General features: G+C 43.4%; 1 protein-coding gene and 1 pseudogene across 16 annotated transcripts in view; one reads left to right on the top strand and one right to left on the bottom strand.

Annotated features, from left to right (window-relative positions):
- The window catches only part of TRAK1 (trafficking kinesin protein 1), a 212,177-nt gene that overhangs the window by 70,666 nt on the left and 117,445 nt on the right, over positions 1–24,066 (bottom strand). For 3 of the 16 annotated variants that reach the window (XM_016940806.4, XM_024355424.3, XM_024355426.3), the window contains exon 1: positions 5,457–5,818. The exons of the other annotated variants lie outside the window; for them this stretch is intronic. In XM_016940806.4, coding sequence (XP_016796295.2) covers positions 5,457–5,520 — 64 coding nt within the window. In that variant the 5' untranslated portion in view covers positions 5,521–5,818. Of the gene's footprint in view, positions 1–5,456; positions 5,819–24,066 lie in introns of those variants that run through there. 16 annotated transcript variants of the gene reach the window in all.
- LOC100611925 (thiopurine S-methyltransferase-like) lies at positions 8,701–9,426 on the top strand (annotated as a pseudogene).

The following is a 24,066-nucleotide window of genomic DNA, read 5'->3' as shown; positions in this document are numbered from 1 at the left end:
TCTTGTTAATGTTTTTTATCAGTTTGTTTCTCAGGGCACCTAGCTACTGAATCAAGCAGGGTAGAGGCATAAAGTTTTTCCTCTGCTATACCTCAACGTCCCCACCTCCCTAGCCCAAATCCTCCTATCTTTCAAGGTCTGGTTCAGCACTGCTCCCCATCTCCTTCAGGTATGAGCATCTTTCTCTCCACTTCACCTGTCCCATTGATGCTCAATGTTCCTCACTCACATTTCACTTCTCTGCTCCTAGAGAGCAGGGTTGGCACGACTGAGGGTCATGTCCCCAAAGACCTTGCTCATACAATTTAAATAAATAAATAAGGCTGGGCAAAGAGGCTCACACCTGTAATCCCAGCACTTTGAGAGGCTGAGACAGGAGGATCACTTGAGCCTAGGAGTTCAAGACCAACTTGGGCAACATAGTGAGACCCCATCTCTACAAAAAAATTAAAAAATGAGGCAGGAGGATCACTTGAGCCCAGGAGGTCAAGCTGCAATGAGTTGTGATCATGCCACTGCACTCCCGCCTGGGTGACAAGAAGAAGACCTTGCCTCTAAATAAATAAATAAATAAATAAATAAATAAATAAATAAGGCTGGGTGCAGTGGTTCACGCCTGTAATCCCAGCACTTTGGGAGGCCAAGGCAAGCAGACCACCTGAGATCAGGAGTTCGAGACCAGCCTGGCCAACATGATGAAACTCCATCTCTACTAAAAACACAAAAATTAGCCAGGCATGGTGATGGACACCTGTAATCCTAACTACTCAGGAGGTTGAGGCAGGAGAATCGCTTGAACTTGGGAGGCAGACATTGCAGTGAGCTCAGATCGTGCCACTGCACTCCAGCCTGGATGACATAGCAAGACTCCATCTCAAAAAAAAAGAAATAAATAAATAAAACAAAATTAAAATTAAATAAACAAGAGCACCACAAAGCTCCAAAAACTTGGGTTCCAGGCTTGCTTTAGCTTTCTTGCCAAGTCTCTAGTCCTCAGCTCCTATGTCAGAGAGGACATTATCTCTATTTTACTATAGCCAGTGATAATAAAAACAGTTACATTATAAAACTGTTTACATTTCATTCTTTTTCTTTTTTTAATCCCCTTAATAACCACAGAGGAGAGTGCTGTGTGTGGAAAGAGAGAAGTCAGCCTCTACCTTCACGGGCGCATCACACAATAAAACACAAGACAAAGAAATGGGGATCTGTTTGCGTCAACATGTAGGAAAATTCGAAAACTCAGTTCAGAAATGCAGCTTTTCAACTAATGCTTAAAATACCTCTAACAAAACTTCACTCATGCACAAAAAGAAAAAAAACACTCACGAACCAGCCACCGCCATCTTGGGTGACATTTCAGAGATCACTGAAATCAAGTGAGGAACAGAGCGTACCAGAGCCCTTGCGTATACCATAAATCTTCATTATAGAGTAAGAAGCTGTAAGAATAACTTCTGCGACAATCTACCCGAGTTTCTTCATTTGTGAAATCAGTATGAACTAGACCACCTCCTACCCCGACATTCAAATCTATCAGGTTATAAAAGGGGGAGGTGAGCAGGGATGGAGAGCAAGTCTGATTACAAAAGAAACTGAAGCAACAAACAGGTGGTCAAAATGCTGTACCTTGTTCAAAATACCATTCCTTTTTTTTTAAGACAGGATCTCACTCTGTCGCCCAGGCTGGAGTACAGTGGCATAATTATAGCTTCCCTCACCCTCCTGGGCTCAAACAATCTTCCCACCTCAGCTTCCGAGTAGCTGGGACTATAGGCGCATGCCACCACATTCAGCTAATGTTTTTATTTTTTGTACAGACAGGATGTCACCATGTTACCCACGCTGCTCTCAAACTCCTGGCCTCAAGTGATCCTCCCCCCTTTAGCCTGCCAAAATGCTAGGCTTACAGGCATGACACACTATACCAGGCCCCCATTAGCCTTTTCAAAGATATTTTTTTTTGTTAAAGGCCTTAATAACTAGTACTATTTCTGAGAAAATAAAATTAAACACTGACCTGGCTCTTCGTCGCTTACAAAGAGCTATCACTTTATTTACACTCCATAAAGGCTCCAACCAGTGTTGTTACTCCTGTTTTCCAGATGGGGAATCTGAGTTCACAGAGGCTCACAGAAATCCCAGGATGTTCCCATACCACATGGCCACATGAAGTACAAAACAGGCCTCAAACACAGACAGCCAGCGCTCTTTCTGCCATTCTACCTATTTCTAGAGTAACTACAAAGAGGGCTGTTTCTTTAACATAAGGACATACACTGAACCCAAGTCCTTTTGAAAATTAAAAAGGTGTCATACTCTTTCTAAGCACACTTTAAAAAGTGGCCAGTGTAGCCAAGAAACAATCTAAGATCCCGAAACTGACCTAAATAATTCTTTTCCAGCCCCTCCCCATGCCTGAGGCTGCTTTCCATGGACATCAATCAGCACAGTTTCCCAAACACACGTGATGTAAAGAATCCCCCAAAGCATGTGCTAAAAATTTAGATTTCTCAGGACTTCTCCTAGTCTGATGTGAGTCTGAGAATCTGCTTTTTTAATAAGCAGATGACTTTCAATGATTTCCCAAGTTTTAGAGGTTCTGCACTAGAGATGGGATGCATCCAATCTGGGTAACTATGACCCTGTCTGACATCGGAGTTTAAACTGTAAACATTGAGTATGTATGTACAAATTCTGCCAAGGCCATTGCTATTTTGCATTGATCGCTGGCTATTTCAAATCTCTCGTAAAAGTTACTTGAAGACACTGGGTAATCAACCCCTCCAATGTCTTATTACTATAAGCCCCTGTCCCATGCCTCTTATTATATCCTCCTCTGGGGGCGGGGGAGCAGGACAGGCAGAGATGGGTGCTGAATAGAAGACCACCACAACAAACATTAATAAACAGGAGGAATACAGTTATTCAACACTGAATAAAGTTCTCCTAACCCTCAAAGATAGAAGAGAACAGTAGCTATCCCTTAATTCCAACTTCAAAAGAGGGGTCCTAATTGGCCTGCAGTCTATATTCCCATCCATATACATTTCTTTTTCAGTGCTAACACTGCAATTTAAGTGTGAGTCAGTAACTCTGACATAAATGATGATTCTGCATCTTTTTTAAAACATTTGACTCACCTTTTATTAGTATCAAAAGTTCCGTAAAAGCTTCCCTCATTGACGATTCAAATGCCAAATAATCAGAGACAAAGCAATGGTGTGTGTCTATTGAGTTGCAATAAAAAAGACAGAGGCAAATAAAAGACAGGCACATATAAACAGGGGCAAATTTCATTTCCAGACTAATCTGCCTGAAGCTAGGAAGGAACCCAACTAGTTAGAAATGTGTAAGCAAGTAACCACAAAATTGGCACATAATTGAAATCTCCTTTTTGTACGTTTCCTAAACCAGTTTATTTCTGGACTTCTGTTCCTTTATTCCCTACTTTGCTACCTCTTTAAACGGGAGTATGAAAATACCAGTGGTCCCAGTAAATTCTGTCTCAAAAACCTTCTTCCCTTCATCCAAAATGGGATAGATGATAAAGGACAAGTATTTTGCTCAACATACATTCAGACAATAACAATAATTCAGAAATAAATAAATCAATATATTTACCCTTGAACAGATGAGCCATCTCCTCTTCTATTTTCCTTTGATCTTAGAGGAAGACAGATCAGGGTCTCTCAGGGCCAAAACACTCAACTGAGGAAGTGCTGGGTAAGAAAATCCTTCTGATGGACACCCAGATAAGAGCAGGCCTCCGCTCACCCTCCAGATTGACCATGGCAAGTGACTGGCTTTATTTCAGGGTGTAAAGGGAACTGGACGGTGTGGCATTTGGGTCATGGTATTAGGAAACCTTCTTCCTCCACTTCTAGGATGGCATCCACAGAGCTATGGCCCCACCTGACTCATCCACGGGGCCTCTGACAGCACCCTGCTGTAACCAGTGCTCCCTAATCCAATGGTACAGTGAGGATGTATTCAATCCCTTACTTTAAAAAGTTATAGAGGGTTCAATGAGTCACAAATCACCAAGGAAACTAGAAGGAGGTCAATGATGGTTTCCAAAAAGGAGCATCTCTAGAATTTCCTTTTGGAGTTAGGTAACAGAATGGGAACTTGCTTTTAGAATGAATATATTCCAAAGAAAAAATTCACTCATCTTTTCCCCTCATGACCCTGGGAACTGCCTCCAATCCTTGTTACTCAAGATAGTTAAAGATGTACACAGAACGAACATGACAATGTCTGCATCTAAAGCTGGGGGACAGTGAGATTGAACTGGCATAGTTTTTCCGCACATTTAAATACCATCCCCTGAGAAAGCCTTAACCCACAGTCGCGGCAAAAATCAGTGGATAAGAGATAATTATGTAGTTTTTCAGTTTACTAACTAGGCCAGGTCCCAGCCTGTTACATCATTCAGGTTAATCAAATGTAGTCAGGAATAGAGCATTCTGAAACTCCCGACTCAATTAAAAAGCACTTACCTTATCTATTAATGGCTCATATAGGGCTGGGAACATATCATCACTGGGGAACAGACCCTCAAAGTGTATATATTAATTGGGCCCCTTTTTTGTGAAGGCATGTGATATGAGGGTCATTTTCAAGACAAAATTAAAGACAGATTAACTGTGTAATACACAATTTTGATGTCCAACACCCCAGGAACCTGAGACCCCACCCACTGTGATGTCTCTGAGAACGCACCTCAGTGCTGTTTTCTGTGTGCTTGAAACCTCCTGAGACCTGTCCAGCCACACAACTTGGCCTCCACCCAGTCTCCCTTGGAATGTGCCACACCCTCCCTGCACAAACCAAGGTAGTGACAGAAGGACACATTCTTTCCCTGCCCCTCCCATCATCTCCCCACCCCCATCTCTGTTGGATCCAACAAGCAAACTTCATTTGAATCACCCGCTAAGTGGTAAGCTGCTTCTGCCTTTTCTCCAGCCTCTGATGGTTCCCAGGTCTGGGCTCAGAAAAGGGCAGAGTCTTCCAGGCCTGCTGCTGACAGTCCAGGAAGCCACCTCCTGAACACACTATTCCAAGCCCCCAGTTTCCTATCCCCTCCAACAGCAAGAGCTCAGTGAACACATTTCCACTTGCACACATTCATGCATCAACAACACACTCACGTCTCACACCAGAGAAAATTCAATCCAATAGAAGTATAACACTTACAAGCCCAGCACACCAAAAACCATCTCCCCTTCTAAGCAAACAATCATACATACTGCAGGAGTCTTTCACGGTAAAGAGCCCTGCCCACCTGCCACCTCCTCCACCATGCCTTTGGAATTGCCAGAGCCAGTGGTGCTAGTTCTGGTACCTCCCACCCACCAGCCGCCTGTCTCCCCTAAAGGTTTCAGGACCCCCCCACCCAGAAGGAGACAATACCCCTATACATCCCGGCTCTATTTTGCAGGGGCCATAATTACCATCCGAGCATTCTTCATAATACCAGTCTAGTTCATAATAATCCGCTTCGATAAATTTCTGCATAGTCAGTAGTCTTGCAGAGGAAAGAATGGACTTCACAGCACCATCAACGTCAAGTAAAACGCTGCCATGCCTCCCCGCCCTTCCAGAATACTGGACAGAAGAATATCCCGAAACACACCAGAATTAGGCTGTACATTCTTAACGACAGTCTGGAGCCAAAACAGGAAAGTGGGCAATGAAAAGAAAAATTCTATGGGGGAAGGAGGGAGTAGGAGGAGCAGAAAGGAAGGCAATTTGCAGAGAGCTAACGGAGACCCTGGCAGCACTGCCAATAAAGCAGCACTGGACGGCAGCACTGCCAATAAAGCAGCACTGGACAGCAGCCCTGAATGGGAGTAGCCAGGATCGTCCTATCCAGACGCCCAGAGGGTGACGTCAGGGACACACACCACCACCGGCTGTCTCACTCAAGCCTCGTCTCCTGCTCGCCGCTCATCTTTCAATCTAACCGTTGCCATAGAAACTGGCCGGCTCTGAAAAATGATGCAGAGATGGAGGAAATGTCTTCCAAGGATGCTGGCAGCAGAGGCTGAGAGATGCCAGGCAGGGAAAAGAAAGGGTACAGGCAAGGGAGAGACAGAGGGGTCAGCACATCATCACCTTCAACAAACGTAAGGACAAGCTTATTCACCCTACTTTGGGTCACGATAGAAAGAAGATTCTGGATTTGAAATCTGCCACCTTTTAAAATCTGCAAATCATTACTTTTGGTTTCCTTTCCTCAACCTGATTTAACACATTAAACATCTTTTATAATTTTTGACCACCACTTAAAGGAAATGTAAATTACTTAGAAAATGGAAACATTTTCATTTAGATGCACTACTATTCTCTGCTCATGCTTTTACTCAAACTTCTAAAAAAACAGCCTGTCACATACAAATAGAGGAGGGCGCCATCACAAAGGGCTTGTGCAGTACAATATGCTGTTTCATGGACACGTACATGTGTAATCAAGGCGCTAAAGTGCACACTAGAAGAAAAAAGTCCATCTGCAGGAAGTTAGTTGCCTCTGGGGAAGGAGTGAGGAAATGAGGTTTTAAAACTTTCCTTATAAATGCACCCATATGTTTTATTTCCTTAAAAAATACAGTTAATATTAGTTCTAAATGTTTGATATGTTTGAAATATTCATAATAAAACAAGGTAGTGGATAATAAGACAGATTCTAGACTATCCTATAGGTTGAATTTCATTCCCTAAAGCAGGGTCTCTCAACCTCAGCACTATTGACACTTGAGGTTAGATAATTCTTGTTGTGGAAGGCTATTCTGGGCATCGTAGGATGTTTAGCAGCAACCCTGGTGCCTACCCACTAAACGCAGGTAGCACTACCCTCCACCCCCAAGATGTGACAACCAAAAATGTCTCCAGACATTGCCAAATGTCCCCTGGATATAAAATTGCTTGGTTGAGAACCTTGCCCTAAACCAAAACTACTTATTTACTTCATTGTCCTCTTGGCCAGGTACTGTAAGTATCTGTTGGTGTCAACAGCAGCATATATACAGATAATAGTGTGTGTGTGTTTCTATGTATGTGTATGTCTGCTTCTGTGTGTAAAATAGAAATTTAAAGGAAAATCACATAGACACACACATCTTATATAGAGAATCTTAGATGGAATCCATACTTTGTATCGATCTATCTCAATCTTCCTAAATCACTGGAAGCTGAAGAGCCTGTAAGTTGTGTTGTGAGGTCCTCAAAGAAATCTCTCTCTGCTCTGGGGTACCCTCTCCTCATGTTACAGCCATGTCTGGCCCTCATCATTGGGCCTTGCTTGCACACCTGGGCAGGATACCACATCAGACCTTCCCACTTGCAAGGTGGCTGGCCAACCCCATTTGGCCCAGCCTTTAGTGAGAGCAGGTCCCGTCCCCTTGTGGACTGCAAGGATCCAACCCTTTGGCACTCACTATGGATAACAGAGCCTCAAGTCCCAGAGGGAAAAGAGAAGTTAAAGGCAGGGGCCCAAACCACAAGCAGACAAAGAAACCATCCCCGCATGCTGCAGTGGAACCACTGATGCTGATGATGAATTTTGGCTAAAATTGTTAATAGGATTCCAGAAAAGTTCAGAAAATGTAGGAGACAAGGGAATGACACCATCCCTGGCCCTGCTGTCTCCTGGCTACCACTTACACCCTGGAGGACCTGTGCCCCTCTGTCATCATCTCTTCCTCCTCCAAGGCACTCCCAACCCAACTGCACATTCTTTCTGGTCAAAGTATATGTCAGATCCCATAGTCTCCCTCACTTACTTTATTCCCTCTCCCTGATCCCAACTTGAATATACATTTTCAGTTTTCTAGGACTTGTGACTATTTAAAGTCAGCAGAAATGATTTTAATTCCTTTCTTATAACTGCCCCTGCTATCTGACACATCTCATCTCTCCCTCTAGTCTTTAATATCGTCCTATCTCTGGCCATGATGGTGCCTCTCAAGAGCCCCACTGCAAGCTCCCAAACAGCCCCTCAGACGTTCACCTCAAGACAGGTGAATGGAAGCCAGTGTCCCGAGGTTTTCTGAGATACCTTAAGGTATTTCTAAAAAGATGATGATGGGCCTTATAAACGGGCAAATAGTTAACAACAAACTCCTAAAAAATCAGCAATGTTCGCCAGTTCAATCCAATCAGGGTGGGGAAGGTCCAACAAGAATTTGCAAAATGATTTAATAAAGGAACCAGAGGGCTGGTTGCATTGGCTCATGCCTGTACTTCTACCACTTTGGGAGGCCAAGAAGGAAGGATAGTTTGAGGCCAGGAGTTCAAGACCAACCTGGACAACATGGCCAAACCTCATCTCTACAAAAAAATTTTAAAACCAGCTAGACGTGGTAGCACATGCCTGTAGACCCAGCTACTTGGGAGGCTGAAGCTGGAGGATCACCTGAGCCCAGGACTTCAAAGTTGCAGTGAGATGTGATCATGCCACTGCACTGCAGCCTGGGTGACAGAGTGAGACCTTACCCCAAAAACTAAAAAAATAAAATAAAGGAACAGGAAATGCAAACTCCTCAAAGCATCACATGAAAGTCAGACAAACTTCCTAATAGCTGAACACATGGAGGTTCCTGGAGCCTCTTCATCTGTATCCTTCACAGTATCCTTTGTAATAAACCAGTAAAGGCATTAAAAAACATAAATTTATGAGACAATGGTGTCTATGAAACTATGGATGATACAAGAGCTTCATTTGATATGGAAAAGTATCCCAATACTGAGGTCAGGAAAACCAAGTACGAACTCTGGAAGAATGGCAAGACAAGTGGGTGAACGGCAATATTGCTTTTCATCAAGAACAAGGACATCAGCTATTGAAGACGCATTTGGATACTTTTCTTAAAGGTGAGAGTAGACTGAAGGTATTTTTTCCTCCTTGTTGAGATGAAATGGTTTGCAGACCAAGGACACAATGTAGTTGGTGTATAAATCAGTGCACTTGAGATACAAGAATTTTTTACAGAGCAGAATCTTTCTTACTCAGAAGAACCAATTAGCAAAGTTCCTGAAGCCAAAGTATTTAAGAGTTCTTCAGAGAACATTTCATTGTACTGTTGCAGCATTTATTATCTTCCCCAAACACATATCGACAAATTTGACAGAATTTGGGATAGAGGAGCACTGGCTGCCATTAATCTAGGAGATTTCAAACACTATGCAGATACAATGTTGTCCCTACTGGGAAAAGGGTTTCAGTACCTCGAGTGTGTTCTTTCTTATGACCCAACTAAACATGCAGGCCCACTATCTTATGTTCCACATGCTGAAATTGAAAGGTTGTTCAGTACAATATGCAATATTCATTGTCTTGAGATGATTGATGGTTTTGAAGAACAACATGAAAGTTGGCAAATTGACTACATTTTTGAAAAGTTATATCTACTTACAGAAAAGTAAATCAGATGTAAACAAAATCAAGTAACATCAACATGTTTTTGAGTTTCAGCAATTGAAAATTATGCTAAGGCATGAAAATGTAATGCATAAATTTTTTATTGTTTACAAATCATATCAAAGATCTTTGTTCAAAAACGCACATAGGTTTTTTTTTTTTTTTTGAGACAGAGTCTCACTCTGTTGTCCAAGCTGGAGTGCAGTGGCACAATCTTGGCTCACTGCAACCTCTGACCTTAGGTTCAAGGGATTCTCATGCCTCGGCCTCCCAAGTAGCTGGGATTAAAGGTGTGTGCCACCACACCCAGCTAATTTTTTGTATTTTTAGTAGAGATGGGGTTTCACCATGTTGGCCAGGCTGGTCTCAAACTCCTGAACTCAAGTGATCTGCCCACCTTGGCCTCCCGAAGTGCTGGAATTACAGGCGTGGGCCACCACGGTTGGCTCCCTTTGCCCATCCTTAATTAGGCAGTTGTTCAGTTTTCAAAACTGCATATATCTTTTTAGAAGAACATAGATACTAAAATGTTAAAGTAGCTCCTTTGGGGAGGCGAGGAGGTGGAAGATTATGACTGTGTGTCTTGCTTACAGACTGCAAGACTTTTTACCAATCAATCCGCATGTATTACTTGTATAATTAAAAAATAAAAGAAAAATGCAATGAATATTACTTAAATATAATAGACATAGAAAAACTGACATTCTATGAAATTTAGAATAATTGAAGAAATGTAATACTTCAGCAGGGTTCAACTAATCCCAAGAGCTATATAAAAGATTAGCTTTCACTATAAACCTTTGTCTTTTACTGAAATCCTAGCCATCTCTTTGCACATGTTTTCTCCAGTACAATTTTATATGTAACAGAAACAAGAAACAAATACATTTTAATGAAATAATCCAATTTATATGGAACAATATATTCTCAAATTATAAGAATAAATTTTGTTAAAGTTAAAAAAAAAATACAAGGATACAAATCCCTTATTTGCTTGCTTTTTTGTTTTGATAGAAACCCCTTAAATAAAACTTGGCACATTTACCTTACAGCACTATGAATTTTTTTAACATTTTATTCCTACCCCATTACCATAAAACAAGTAAAAAATAACAGATTTCACAGTTAAGAGCATGGGCTTTTGGAGTCAGATGGTCTGAGGTTTGGTACAGGCTCTTTGTTTTCCATGTCTGTGACCTTATTAGATAACATCAGTCTCATCTGCTAAATGGGGGTGATTATAATACATTCCACAGAGACAGGGGAAGCTATAATCAATTAGTGTATGGCAGAGCACTTAGCACAGTGCCTGGGACAAAGAGAGTTTGCAATAAATGTTAGTTGTGATCATCTTCATCACTCTAATCTTTTTTTTTTTAAGGGAAATAAGCCAGGAAATGAACAATTAAAAAGGGGGTACAAATTCCTAAGCTATAATTAGGGAAATGAGGTAGAAATGCCATTTATAAGCTTTTTCCAACATAACTGATTCAAAGGCACTGAGTTCACAGTAATGAGCAGGAGTGACAGGTGGGGTGAGGTAGGGAGCGAAGCACCATTTCTAAACAGCGACAATACATTACTGAGCACAGCTTAAATTAAGTCCAAAGCTGCACATATCCAATTCACTTTTTAAGAAAATAGGAAAGAAACAAAACAATGTATAAATAAGCACAAAGGAAACAGCATCATTTAGGGGTGATTTTTACGAGCTTCAAGCAATTTCAAAGTGAACTACACCAAAAGTATTTCATATGCTTGGAAAGACAAAGTAATCTGTCCATAGCTCTGCAAAGAGTTTCACAATGAAAATCCAAGTCTATCTGACACCAAATCCACTTTCCTTCACACCAAGAGTCCCAACTCTCCTGAGGGTTACAGCCCTCCCTCGGCCCAGGTTTACTGCAGCCGAAAAAGCAGCCTCCTCCCTACCATGACCCGACACTCCTCCATCACTGCCACCAGAAAGTCAGAAATAAAAACAGGTCCCAGGGGCCGTCTCAGGTAAGCCTCACAGCCACTGGTCAGCCATTCCTTAGTCGCCGCATCTTCAGCTGCCCCATTTAGAAAGTGCTGACTGTATACCTGGCATTTAATACTTTATATCTCACTTACTCCTCAGACCCCTGCGACCTAATGGCTCCCTCATTGTGGAGACAAGGAAAGGGGTCTTAGTGGCTTAAGTCACTTGCCCAGGATTGCACAGAGAATACCAAAAGCATCTGGATATAAACCAGGAATGATCCCTGTCATAAGCCTTTTCCACTTCTCAATAAGTGAATGAAAAAGCATCCAAGGATTATTTGCTAATGGAATTTGAAAGAAAAAAAAAAAGAAGAGGTACAATTAAAGAAGATAAAGATTCAAGTTAGCACCTCACAGAGAAAACAAATTGAGAATTTTTTTTTTTAAAGAACAAAATAAATGATCAGGAAAGTGAGAGTTAAACTGAAAATATCTATGTAACTTCATGATATTAAAAACAAACAAACAAAACAACTCTTTCCAGCTCTGTCACACAAGTGGCTCAACAAGGACACCCCTCCAATCCATCAGCAGCAAGTCAACATTCTGGTGCCCAGATTTAGGTTAGACCTTAACAGGGCTCCTTGTAGAGTGGCTGATTCCAAGTCTTCGGGCAGGGAAAAATCAAGAGGGACCTGCAACACCAGCTTTCAAGAAAGCAAAGACCACCTCAAATGGTCTGAGGTAGAAGTGATAAGGTATATAAAAGCCATCTTAAAAGGACTACCATGCACGTACCATGCACTGTGTTGTGGCAATTTGAATATCCAAAAGAGTACAGAGTTAATAACGGTTAGAAGAGACAAGGTGAGTCTGTAAAGGCCATGAATCTTCAATGACTATCAAAATGAAAAGGGCAACCAAGTGAACAGGGCAACTGATATATAAAGGAAGGGAGAATATATTAGGAAGTTATTTTTAATCCATTTTAGGAAGCAGCAGAGGTGGATGTGTATGACTGCTGTTTCTGCCACTAATACCTTTTATAAAACAGTGTACAAATATGTCTCTAAGTAGGATGGCTCTGAATAAGCCAACCCTACATGGAAGGAGGAAGCAAGTATCAAGAACAGAAAGGTCTGACGCTGTGGACACAGACTATACTCAGGTAGGAGCAGTATCAGCCCCAGGGCTGTAAGGTGACGGATTGGCCAGAGGGCTCCAGAGGAGAGCCGGCTGCCCACACTGGGGCCCCAAATTCCTAGAAAATAAAAGCTCAATAAAAGCTGCTAATGATAACAGTAAGACACTAACAAAACTCGTACATGTTTTCAAACATGTTCCAGGTGAAGTCTGTCATTTGGATGGGACACCAGGTCACAACCACAAGTGGCCAAAGATAAATAATCTGTAATTTCAGGAAAAGACATCAGGTTGAAGGTGGCCCCTCCAAAGATAATGTCCACCTGGAAGCTGTGAAGGTGTAAAAAAGGTCTTTGCAGGTGTAATTCATTTTCTTCTTTTTTTGTTTTGTTTTGTTTTTTAAGACAGAGTCTCACTCTGTCACCCAGGCTGGAGTGCAGTGGTGCAATCTCAGCTCACTGCAACCTCCACTTCCCAGGTTCAAGCGATTCCCCTGCCTCAGCCTCCTGAGTAGCCGGGAGGCATGCGCCACCATGCCCGGCTAATTTTTTGTATTTTTGGTAGAGACAGGGTTTCGTCATGTTAGCCAGGCTGGTCTCGAACTCCTGACCTGAAGTGATCTGCTTGCCTTGGCCTCCCAAAGTGCTGGGATTACAGGCATGAGCCACCGTGCCCGGCCCTGCTGGTGTAATTCAGTTAAAAGTCTTGAGATGACATCATCCTGGATTGAGGTGGGCCCTAAATCCAATGACAAGTGTCCTCAGAGGAGAAGAGGAGAAAATGCCCACAGAGGAGAGGGCAACATGAAGACAGAGCAGAACCTGGAGAGATGCGGCCACAAACCTAGCAATGTCGAGGATGGCCGGCAGCCACCAGAAACTGCAAGAGGGGCAGGGAACAGATTCTCCCTCAGAGTGTCCAGAAGGAACCAACAGTACCAACACCTTGACTTTGGACCTCTGGCCTCCAGAACTGTGAGAGAATAAATTTCTATTGTCTTAAGCCACCAAGTTTGTGGTAATTTGTTACGGCAGCCCTAGGAATCTAACACAGCTGCTGAGATCGTGTTTTCTTTAATATCTATTAAGATTACTAGATCACTGGAAAAATATAAAACAGATTCAGAAATTCACAAAGAAATGAATTAAACCCACAGTACTGATGCTTATATTAAGTGTGAGTATCAGGAGTTTTGTTGTCATTACTAGAACTACATGTTCTCTTTTGTAAGCATTTAAGAGAATCTAATAGATTTGGTCTGTGATGTTAAGGCAGATCTAATTAAACATATTTGTAATCAAATTTAAATGTTTAAAAGAATTTAATAAAATTTCTAAGTTTGTACTTATTAGTTGTGTGAGTATATGAATATTTCAATTTATATAATATATTAAAAAGATGAATGAACACTAACAATTGAGCAATAAAGTATATAAATGATGCAGTTATGAGTTTGCCCGAGTGTCTCAGACCTCACAGATATTGCCGCATCCCACCTTCCCCCATGCCTCACAGGTGATCAGCACAGGCATGCCCAGGCCCCGATGTGGCCATCTGAACAAAACAACTTCCCAATTCCTATGCATCCCCAGTGCTCCACCTTACTGCTAGCACACGGAGCCCTCCGAGGTCCCAACCCCCCTCTGGAACCTGCTTCCAGACTCCAGAGCTTTCCTCCCTGTTGGTCAGGGCACCTGTATGCCGGGCCAGCCAAGAAGCCTACGGCAGAAGAGAGGAAGACCCGGAAGAGGCTTCCTAACCTTCCGTCCTTGAGGGGGCCATAGGACTCACATGAAAGACAGCCTTACAAGCAGGACTTCCTTCCACTTTCTTCAGAAAATTAACTGAGCAGGGTGCTTCTTTCTGCAGAGTTCTCTTTCTGATCTTTATTTTATTCATTTATTCAGAGATGGAGTCTCACTCTGTCGCCCAGGCTGGAGTGCAGTGGTGCGATCTCGGCTCACTGCAACCTCCACCTCCCGGGTTCAAGCAATTCTCCTGCCTCACCCTCCCGAGTAGCTGGGACTACAGGCATGTGCCACCACGCGTGGCTAATGTTTGTATTTTAAGTAGAGACGGGGTTTCACCATCGAGCCAGAATGGTCTCGATCTCCTGACCTCGTGATCCACCTGCCTCAGCCTCCCAAAATGCTGGGATTACAGGCATGAGCCACTGCGCCCAGCCTGATCTTTATTTTTTAAAATGTTGCCGCTGCCAGTCACTGAGCACCCACGGCAGAAGGCAGACTGCTAATGAACAGCTTGCTGTCAACTACCCCCTCCCAAACCATCTCCTCCTCATTTCAGGCACAGGCACCAACCCACCTCCAGGGGAAGGTGGGGGAACAAAGCTTGGCTTTTAGAGAACATATCCAAAAGCAGGGAGATGGCATTTGGCAGAGCACTGAGGAGCCAACGTGCATCCTGGCCTCGATGTAGTTCTCATTAAAATCAACCCTACCTCTGAGAAGGACAGAGAGAAGAAAAAGGGCTTGGGTGTGGTAGCATCAGTACACGGCCTGCATGGTTCTGAGTCTGCCTCCTGCCAGCCTGGGAGGCTGTATGGGAAATCTCACACCTATGTCCAGCAAGTCACGTAGCAGGTGCCACAGGCCTCAAAACACAAGTAAACCAGAAGCTCAAACGGCCCCGTATTCCATTCACGCCAAAACTCAGCTGAACCACAGTAGCCTGGGCCCATCACGGGAGGTGGAGTGTGAGCTGAGCTGTCATGTCAATTTCCCACCTGAGTCCGTTCCAGCTTTGTCTTAGATATGCTGAAATAACATGAAAAAGAAAAATCTGTACAGAATTGCTTGCCAGGCATTTTTCTTCTTAAAAAGAAAAAAATAAATACTCAACATTGGAATCGGGTTTGATGACAAAAAATGAAACCTGGCAGGTGACAGGTGACAAAGTAAGCAAGCCCAGGGACCATGAGGGTAGGTCTGCTGACCAGTATGAGTACCTGGCTGCAGTGCTCACCAGACACTGTGAAAGGCTCCTGGTGCTGTCGTGCACCCTGGTACGAGGCTGCCTTTGATTACTTCCCCAAGACGGGCACCCTCAATTCCACTCAGCACCTGAGACCCAGGCCCACACCTGGGTGGAGGCATCATGACTGCATTTGGCTAATGTAGAGAAAGTGACTGTGCTCCAGGGTGTCTCTGCTTCTACCTTTGATCCTGCAGACGTCTGTGTCAACTAACAGTGGTGAAAAATGGGCCCAAGAAAGAGACTGCATATGTGAGCAGTAAGAGAAGAGAAGGCACAATTCTCAGGGCTCACTTAGGTCCTTGCCTGTAAACAAAATGGCCCCAGAGCTTAGGGATGACAGAAAGGACACAGCCAGAGTACTTGGGCATTTACACAAGAGAAATTCTTGGTAACTACTTATAAATACATTATAATGTATACATCTTGCCATTAGCTTTGTTAGCAGATGATAATGAAAAGTTCCTGGGAATTAGATCCCCTTTCCAACTCAGCACAACCCCTACTCCACCCCAATAATTTATCCTTCCTTCCTTCATTCAACCCTGCCTCACCACACACACGTCTAGGTGACAACAGACTCTTTGATGTTCCAAGAGGTACCCCTCCTCCAAACACACACACACACACACACACACACACACACACCCTATGCTTTCTTTTAGGTCACCACCTCATAAAATAATAAAATTATGACCACACTCCCCTTCAGAAGGTCAGCACTGTGTGCTATTTATTCATTTAATTTATATAGGTGTACTGCATTTTGTGGTGTCTGTACTTTTTTTTTTTTTTTTAATAGATACGGAGCCTCACCATGTTCCCCAGGCTGGTCTCGAACTCCTGGATTCAGGCAATCCTCCTGCCTCAGCCCCCGGGAGTGCTGGGATTATAGGTGTGAGCCGCCACATCTGGCCAGTGTCTCTATTTTTGTTTCACTTAGGATTTTAATTAAAATGAAGGCAATCTTTGGAAAGTGGCAACAAATAAAACGATCTTGTTATTCTATACATGAGTTTTAAATCTTGTTTTGTTTTTATGGAAAAAGATAAGGAAGGAGAAAGCTTATTTTTTAAATTCAAAAATATGTCTTTGCATTTTCGCTTATTTAAGAAGCATTCATTAGGCACCTATTCAATACAAGGCCCTGGGAAGAGGATATTGGCCCATTCAAGCAGACATGCACTCTGCTCCATTAATTTACTCTCTGAAGATGAAAATTATTTTCGACGATTTGTAATCTACTAGAATTTAAGCCTTGTACATATCTGTATCTTAACAAGAAAAGTCCTGTGTAATTTAAAACATGCTTAGAGAGTTAAGTGCATATGTCTATAGGGTTCTGAGAATACTTATAAGATGTTCCTACATTATCACCTGAAAGCAATTTAACAGCACTTGCATTCGAAAAAGAAAACCACACTACAATTTCTATAAAACAAAAATTAAAGGTCCCTATTCTCTTAATGCCTATTTTGCAATACAGAGAAACTCAAATTAAGAAATGGTCATAAAACAAAAAACAATTTTAAAAAACTTCATCATGGGATACCACTAACTAGAGAGTGAAAATCTCTCAAAGAAACATTCAGAGAACCATAAAATATTTAATGCTGATTAACTTCCAGATAAGAAACCGAGTCCCAATGCAGTGATAAGTGATTTGCTCAAGGTCACATATTTAGTCAGTGGATGATGGAGAAATGGCCCTCTAACGCAGGACTGGTGGGTCTCCAACCACTTTCTCTCCTCTCAGAGGCACTTGGAAGAAGAAAAGCTTCACTATAAGGCAGCGTTACCCAACCCACATAGAGATATCAACTACTCCATAGGGATCAGGTGCATCTATCAATTCTAGCTAAACTCCACAAATAGCATACGTTACTGCTTTCCCCCACAAAACTGCCCTTGGTCCAAAGTTTGAGAAGTTGATCTCTTGATAACTTTGAGTTTAAGGGAAAAACCCCATCTTTCTTGAAATGATATGCCATATTCACATAAACTTTAGTCATCACCTTCCTGACCATTACCTGTTCGTTATTTTCCAAACATTCACTAATGAATAACAACCTGCACAAACTAAGAAAGAGGTAAGACATCCCTCCTCAGGTATCGAATAAAAAAATCTTTAGGATGTGTTCAGGCTTCTTAAATAACCAAATTCAGTGTTTTCAGGCAAATTGCTTGTAAGTACTATCTGGCCTGATATCCGGAAGTAAAAGGGTATTCACCCATGTGTTACTTGGGGAAGAAGTAGAAATAGCCTGGATTCCTAATAATAGATGAATGGTCAAATATAAATGACAGAATATTAAGCAATGCTGAAAATTGTGTTTTTCAAGAAATTTAATGCCAAAGGAAACGGTCAACATACAATATTTATTTAAAATGCATTATGTCCTTAAATAAATGTGTTGCAGAAAAAAAAAATCTGGAAAAAAATCTCACAAAAAGTGAGTGGTGGTTACTATGTTAGTCATCTTTTTGTTTTTATTTTCAAATCACCTAAAATCAGCATACTTTTGTGATAGAAATATTATTTTGTCCAGGCATGGTAGCTCACGCCTGTAATCCCAGCACTTTGGGAGCCTGAGGCGGGTGGATCACCTGAGGTCAGGAGTTTGAGACCAGCCTGGCCAACAGGGTGAAACCCTGTCTTTACTAAAAACACAAAAATTAGCCTGGTGTGGTGTCTTGTGCCTGTAATCCCAGCTACTCGGGAGGCTGAGGCAGGAAAATCACTTGAACCTGGGAGGTGGAGATTGCAGTGAGCCAAGAACGTGCCACTGCACTCCAGCCTGGGCAACAGAGCCAGACTTCATCTCAAAAAAAACAAAAAGAAAAGAAAAGAAATGTTATTTATTTATTTATTTATTTATTTATTTTTCTTTTGTATTGAAACAGAGTCTCACTCGATTGCCCAGGCTGGAATGCATTGGCATGATCACAGCTCACTACAGCCTCGAACTCCTGGCTTAAGTGACCTGCACACCTTAGCCTCCTGAGTAGCTAGGACTACAGGTATGCACCGCCTGGGTAATTTTTAAACATTTTTTTTATAGTGATGGGGGTTTCCCTATGTTGCCCAGCTTGGTCTCAAATGCCTTGTCTCAAGCAATCCTCCTGCCTAGGCCTCCCAAAGCACTGGGATTGTAAGTGTGAGCCACAAAAATATTATTTTTAAAATCTAACTTCTTTTAAAGATCATTTGTGTTCATTACAAGCCCAGGTACCAAGAGTTGAAGAACGGGGTAGGTGCCACAATTCTCTAAAACAGTAACACACATGCCTGCTTCCTCACTCCGAAAATCAGAAATGCACCCTATCTCCCAATGCCATGTCATCACCAATGAAGTCACAGAATCTTCCTTAAACCCACCAAAAAAGTAAACAAAAGTACACAGAGGCTCCATGATTTCTTTATGATGATAGAGAAACAGGTTTCAGAACCAGGACTGAGGTACAAACTTAGCATCGATGGATTTAGGAGAACAGGGGAAGGCGCCTATGAGAATGGACAGGGTCATTGGTGAGGGCCTGGCGCATGTCCACCCCGAGTTTCTATGGAAGTCGGGCAGGTGGTAAGAACAGCTAGTGTGAGGATGACAAGCACACGTTCAGTTTCTATGACATTCTGGCAACATATTCAGGCAGTAGAGAGAAACGTAGCCATCACCTGCAGAGAGGCAACAGCCAAAGCAAAGAAGATGTAGGCAAGAGCAGACCCCAAGCCAGAGCACTGACAGATGTCCACATCTAAGCATACCAAAAAGAAAAAGGGACTTATCTAAAAACAAAGACAAAAAGCCAGGGATGACTAGTCAGAGGAGGAGGAGAACTGGGATGTTCCCACACACAGTCCAATTCCACACAAACACAGGCCGAAAGTAAAACTCCCAGTGGGAAATACCCTGGATGAGACTTTTCATGTTTTTTTGGTTTTGTTTTTCTTTTTTTGTAGAGATGGGGTCTCGTTTGGTGGCCAAGGATGGTCTCAAATGCCTGGCTTCAAGCAATCCTCCCATCTCGGCCACCCAAAGTGTTGGGATTACAGGTGTGAGCCACTGTGCCAAGACTTTTCATATTCAATCATCACCATGGTATTCCCTCCAACAAGAGAGCTCAGAAGATGACATCTCATAAGGAGGTTCCTTGTCTTGGCTAGAGGTCAACAAGGAGTACCTGGAAATACAGAGAGAGCAGCAGCACATTCCTCCTTCAGCTGTGCCAGGTACTGGGCTCCACCCTCTGTACAGAAGAGGGAACAAAACTAACATGATCTCTGCCCTCAAGGCACTCCCTATACAGCAGGGGACAGTAGGTGAAATGAGCATAACATGGTAGGTAGGTAAGGTAAGGGCGGGTTCTGAAGTTACAAACACTACCTGGCATGAAACACAAGAAGTGGAGAGGTTTTCCTAACTAATCCCTGCTTCTCCAATTCCTCTGACAAGCCTGCACTTGCCATGGCCCCCAAAAACCAGCCAGGCATGGTGGCTCCTGTCTGCAATTTCATAGCTTTGGGAAGGAAAGGCAGGCGGATTGCTTGAGGCCAGGAGTTCGAGGCTGCAGTAAGCTATAATTGATGCCACTGCACTCCAGCCTGGGTGACAGAGCAAGACTGTCTCTAAAGAAAAAAAAAAGGCCAGGTGCAGTGGCTCATGCCTGTAATCCCAGCACTGTGGGAGGCCAAGGTGGGCAGATCACGAGGTCAGGAGATCGAGACCATCCGGGCTAACACAGTGAAACCCCGTCTCTACTAAAAATACAAAAAAATTAGCCGGGCGTGCGCCTGTAGTCCCAGCTACTCAGGAGACTGAGGCAGGAGAATGGCGTGAACCCAGGAGGCAGAGCTTGCAGTGAGCCGAGATCGCACCACTGCAATCTAGCCTGGGCAACAGAGCGAGACTCTGTCTCAAAAAAAAAAAAAAAAAAAAAAAAAAAGAGACCAGGCATGGTGGCTAACACCTGTAATCCCAGCACTTTGGGAGGCCAACGCAGGTGGATCACTTGAGGCCAGGAGCGTGAGACAGCCGAGGCAACATGGTGAAACCTTGTCTCTACAAAACATTTAAAAACTAGCTGGGCATGGTGGCATGCACCTGCAGTCCCAGCTACTCGGGAGGCTGAGACAGAAGGATCACTTGAGGCCAAGAGGTCAAGGCTGCAGTGAGCTGTGATTGCCACCACTGCACTCCAGCCTGGGCAACAGAGCAAGATTAAGGTAAGGTAAGGTAAGGTAAAAGGAAAGGAAAGGTAAGGAAGAAAGGAGGAGAGGGGAGGGAAGGGGAGAGGAGAGGAGGGGAGGGGGGAAGGGGAAGGGGAGGGGGAAGGGGAAGGGGAAGGGGAGGAAGGAAGGAAAGGCCCACAGCCTGCTGATACTGCCGACCAGCTGACCACTGTCTCATGTGCCTAGGCATCTGGGCTCTTGTGAATTGAGCATTTTCCCAGTGGAAAAATGGTCATGTGTGTGTTCTCAACCTGTCTGTTCACGCCTGTTTTGCTTATTAATGTAATTATATCAATGTGTTTATTATTTCATCGATAGTATTAAAAGTATTCTTTTTTAAAAAATTTTTAGTCCATTTACATTGCTATAAAAAAGTGTTACATCTGTATAAACTAACTTTAGTATCTTGAAACAAGGATTAAAGGCCAATTCAATTTAGATAAAACAATTGTAATATATTTGAAAAATTGTTTAAACAAAAAGAGGATTATGTACTACAACAAATCTAGTGTCTATGTCCTGCAGTGCTCGTAAAGGTAAAGCATTTAGCACAACCCTGGCAAGTGGTAAGCACTCAGTAGATGTGAGTCATTATTATAATTATTGGTTATCTTTACATAAGCAAATAAAGATTGATGAAAGCTATGAAGGCAGGAAAAAGGCAACGGAAGTGGGGGATGCCACAGATGGGGTGGTCAAGGAAGGCTTGTCATGGACAGCACACTTCTGTTGAGAACCAAAGAACAGAAAAGAAGCTGGGCACAGCAGTATGCACCTGTAGTCCCAGCCTACTCAGAAGGCTGAGGCAGGAGGACTGCTGGAGCCCAGGAGTTCGAGGCCAGCCTAGGCAACATATCAAGACCCAGTCTTGAGAAATAATAAAAACTTTAAAAACAAAACAAAAAAAGAAAAGGAAGAGGGGTAGCGAGGGAGCGGCATGATCCAAGGTCATGGGAGTTTGGTGTATTCGAGGGTCTGGAAGCACTGGTGGGGCTGCTATAGGGTAAGGAGAGGGTGGAACGAGGCTGGCTGGATAGAGCCAAGAGCCAGGTCACAGAGTCTCCGAAGACCCCGCATTTTATCCAAAGGGCAATGGGAAACAAAGGAGCAGCATGACCCAGTTGGATTTCAAAAAAAGACAAGCCAGGCTGCTGGGTCCAAAGAGTACAGCAGAGAAGCAAGAGTGGAAGCTGGGAGAGCAGTTACAGCTGTCCAGGGATGAGATGGCAGTAGCTTCATCAAGGGTGGCAGCAGCCAGGTCAGAGAACGGGTCTGGGATATATCTGGAGGAAGAATTAACAGGGCCAGTGGATGGCCAGGAGGATACAGAAATGGGGTAAACCACGTTGTATTTATTAAGACAAATGTGTGTGGAGGGGGAACAATCCACTTTCCGCAATGGATGAGTTAATAATCTCAGTATGTGGGTACATGAGGCTGAGGGAGGAAGGGAAGGTCAGGGTGGGCATACAGTTGGCAGTCACCAACATGTGGCTGGTATTACAGCCTTGGGAGAGAGGACATAGACAGAAGCAGGCTGGGCACGCCAACATTTAGAGGAGTACCTCACAGTCACCTGAAGATCAATTAGAATGACTATGCCTGACGGTGGGGCCTGGGGAGGATACATAGTCAGCCCTCTGTATCCACCACGGATCAAAAATATTCAGGGGGAAAAAAACAATATAAAATAACAATACAAAATTTTAGGCTGGACATGGTGGCTCACTCCTATAATCCTAGCACTTTGTGAGGCTGAGGTGGGAGGAATGCTTGAGCCAAGGAGTTTGAGACCAGCCTGGGCAACATGGTGAAAACCCTGTCTCTACAAAAAAATATGAAAGTTAGCGAGGCATGGTGGCATGTGCCTGTAGTCCCAACTACTGGGGGGCTGAGGTGGGAGGATGGCTTGAGTCTGGGAGGTTGAGAATGCAGTGAGCCAAGATGGCACCAAGGCACTCACTCCATCCTGGGTGACAGGAGAAGACTGACTCAAAAAAAAAAAAATACACCAAACAAACAAAAAAAACAAAAAACATAGCATTTACAAGTAATACAAGTAATCTAGACTTAGAGTATATGGAAAGATGTGTACAGGTTAAATGCAAATACTATGCCATTTCATATCAGGGACTTGAGCATCCATGGATTTTGGTATCTGCAGGGGACTGGTTCCAGGGCTGGTTTTTTCCTTTTTCTTTTTTTGAGGCAGAGTCTCGCTCTGTTGCCCAGGCTGGAGTGCAGTGGCACGATCTTGGCTCACTGCAACGTCCACCTCCTAGGCTCAAGCAATCCTACCACCTCAGCCTCCTGAGTAGCTGGGACTACAAGGTGCATACCATCACACCCAGCTTTTTTTTTTTTTTTTTTAATTTTTTGTAGAGATGGGGTTTCATCATGTTGCCCAGGCTGGTCTCGAACTTCTGGGCTCATATGATCTGCCTGCCTTGGCCTCCTAAAGTGATGGGATTACAGGCATGAGCCACCACGCCTGGCCAAGGATTGTATTTTTTTTTAATTTTATTTATTTTTATTTGTTTGTTGTTCATTTTTGAGATGGAGTCTCACTCTGTCACCCAGGCTGGAGTGCAGTGGCACAATCTCGGCTCACTGCAACCTCTACCTCCCGGGTTCAAGAGATTCTCCTGTCTCAGCCTCCCAAGTAGCTGGGATTACAGGTGCACGCCACCATGCCTGGCTAATTTTTGTATTTTTAGTAGAGATGGAGTTTCGCCATGTTAGCCAGGCTGGTCTCAAACTCCTGATCTCAGGTGATCCACCCACCTCAGCCTACCAAAGTGCTGGGATTACAGGCATGAGCCACAGCGCCTGGCAGACTATATTTTTTAAAGCTCTAGGTGCATCAGGGTTGACAGCCACTGATTTGGAAGCTCAGAGGAAGAGGAAAAAGAAACAACTGGTGAAAGAGGCTGGAAAGACTGTCCAGAGAGACAAAAGGGAACTCTGGGAGCAAGCGAGGCACTGGGAGCCAAGCCAGGAGAGTGTCCAGAAGGGAGCGACCACTGTGTCGGCCCTGCTCAAGGGTCAAACAGGATGAGGGGAGACAGGAGCCTCCAGGTACAGTGGTGGAGGTAGAGGGATTCCAGTTAAACTCCATGCCAGATACTCTGGGTCCTCATGCCTTATCTTGAGCAAATTCCCACTCTCCTGGGATGAGCCCTGCATGAGTAAAAAACATGAGGTTCGTTGCCCCATAAAACCAACTGTATAAACGCTTGCTATGTCTGTGACCGTGTGGACACAAGTGAATGAGCAAAGGTGAAAATGGGGGTATAATAATATTACTGTAGGT

This window comes from Pan troglodytes, chromosome 2, assembly GCF_028858775.2.
Source record: "Pan troglodytes isolate AG18354 chromosome 2, NHGRI_mPanTro3-v2.0_pri, whole genome shotgun sequence".
NCBI lineage: Eukaryota > Metazoa > Chordata > Mammalia > Primates > Hominidae > Pan > Pan troglodytes.
Note: the sequence above shows the minus strand (reverse complement) of the source record. Positions and strands in the feature narration are given on the sequence as shown.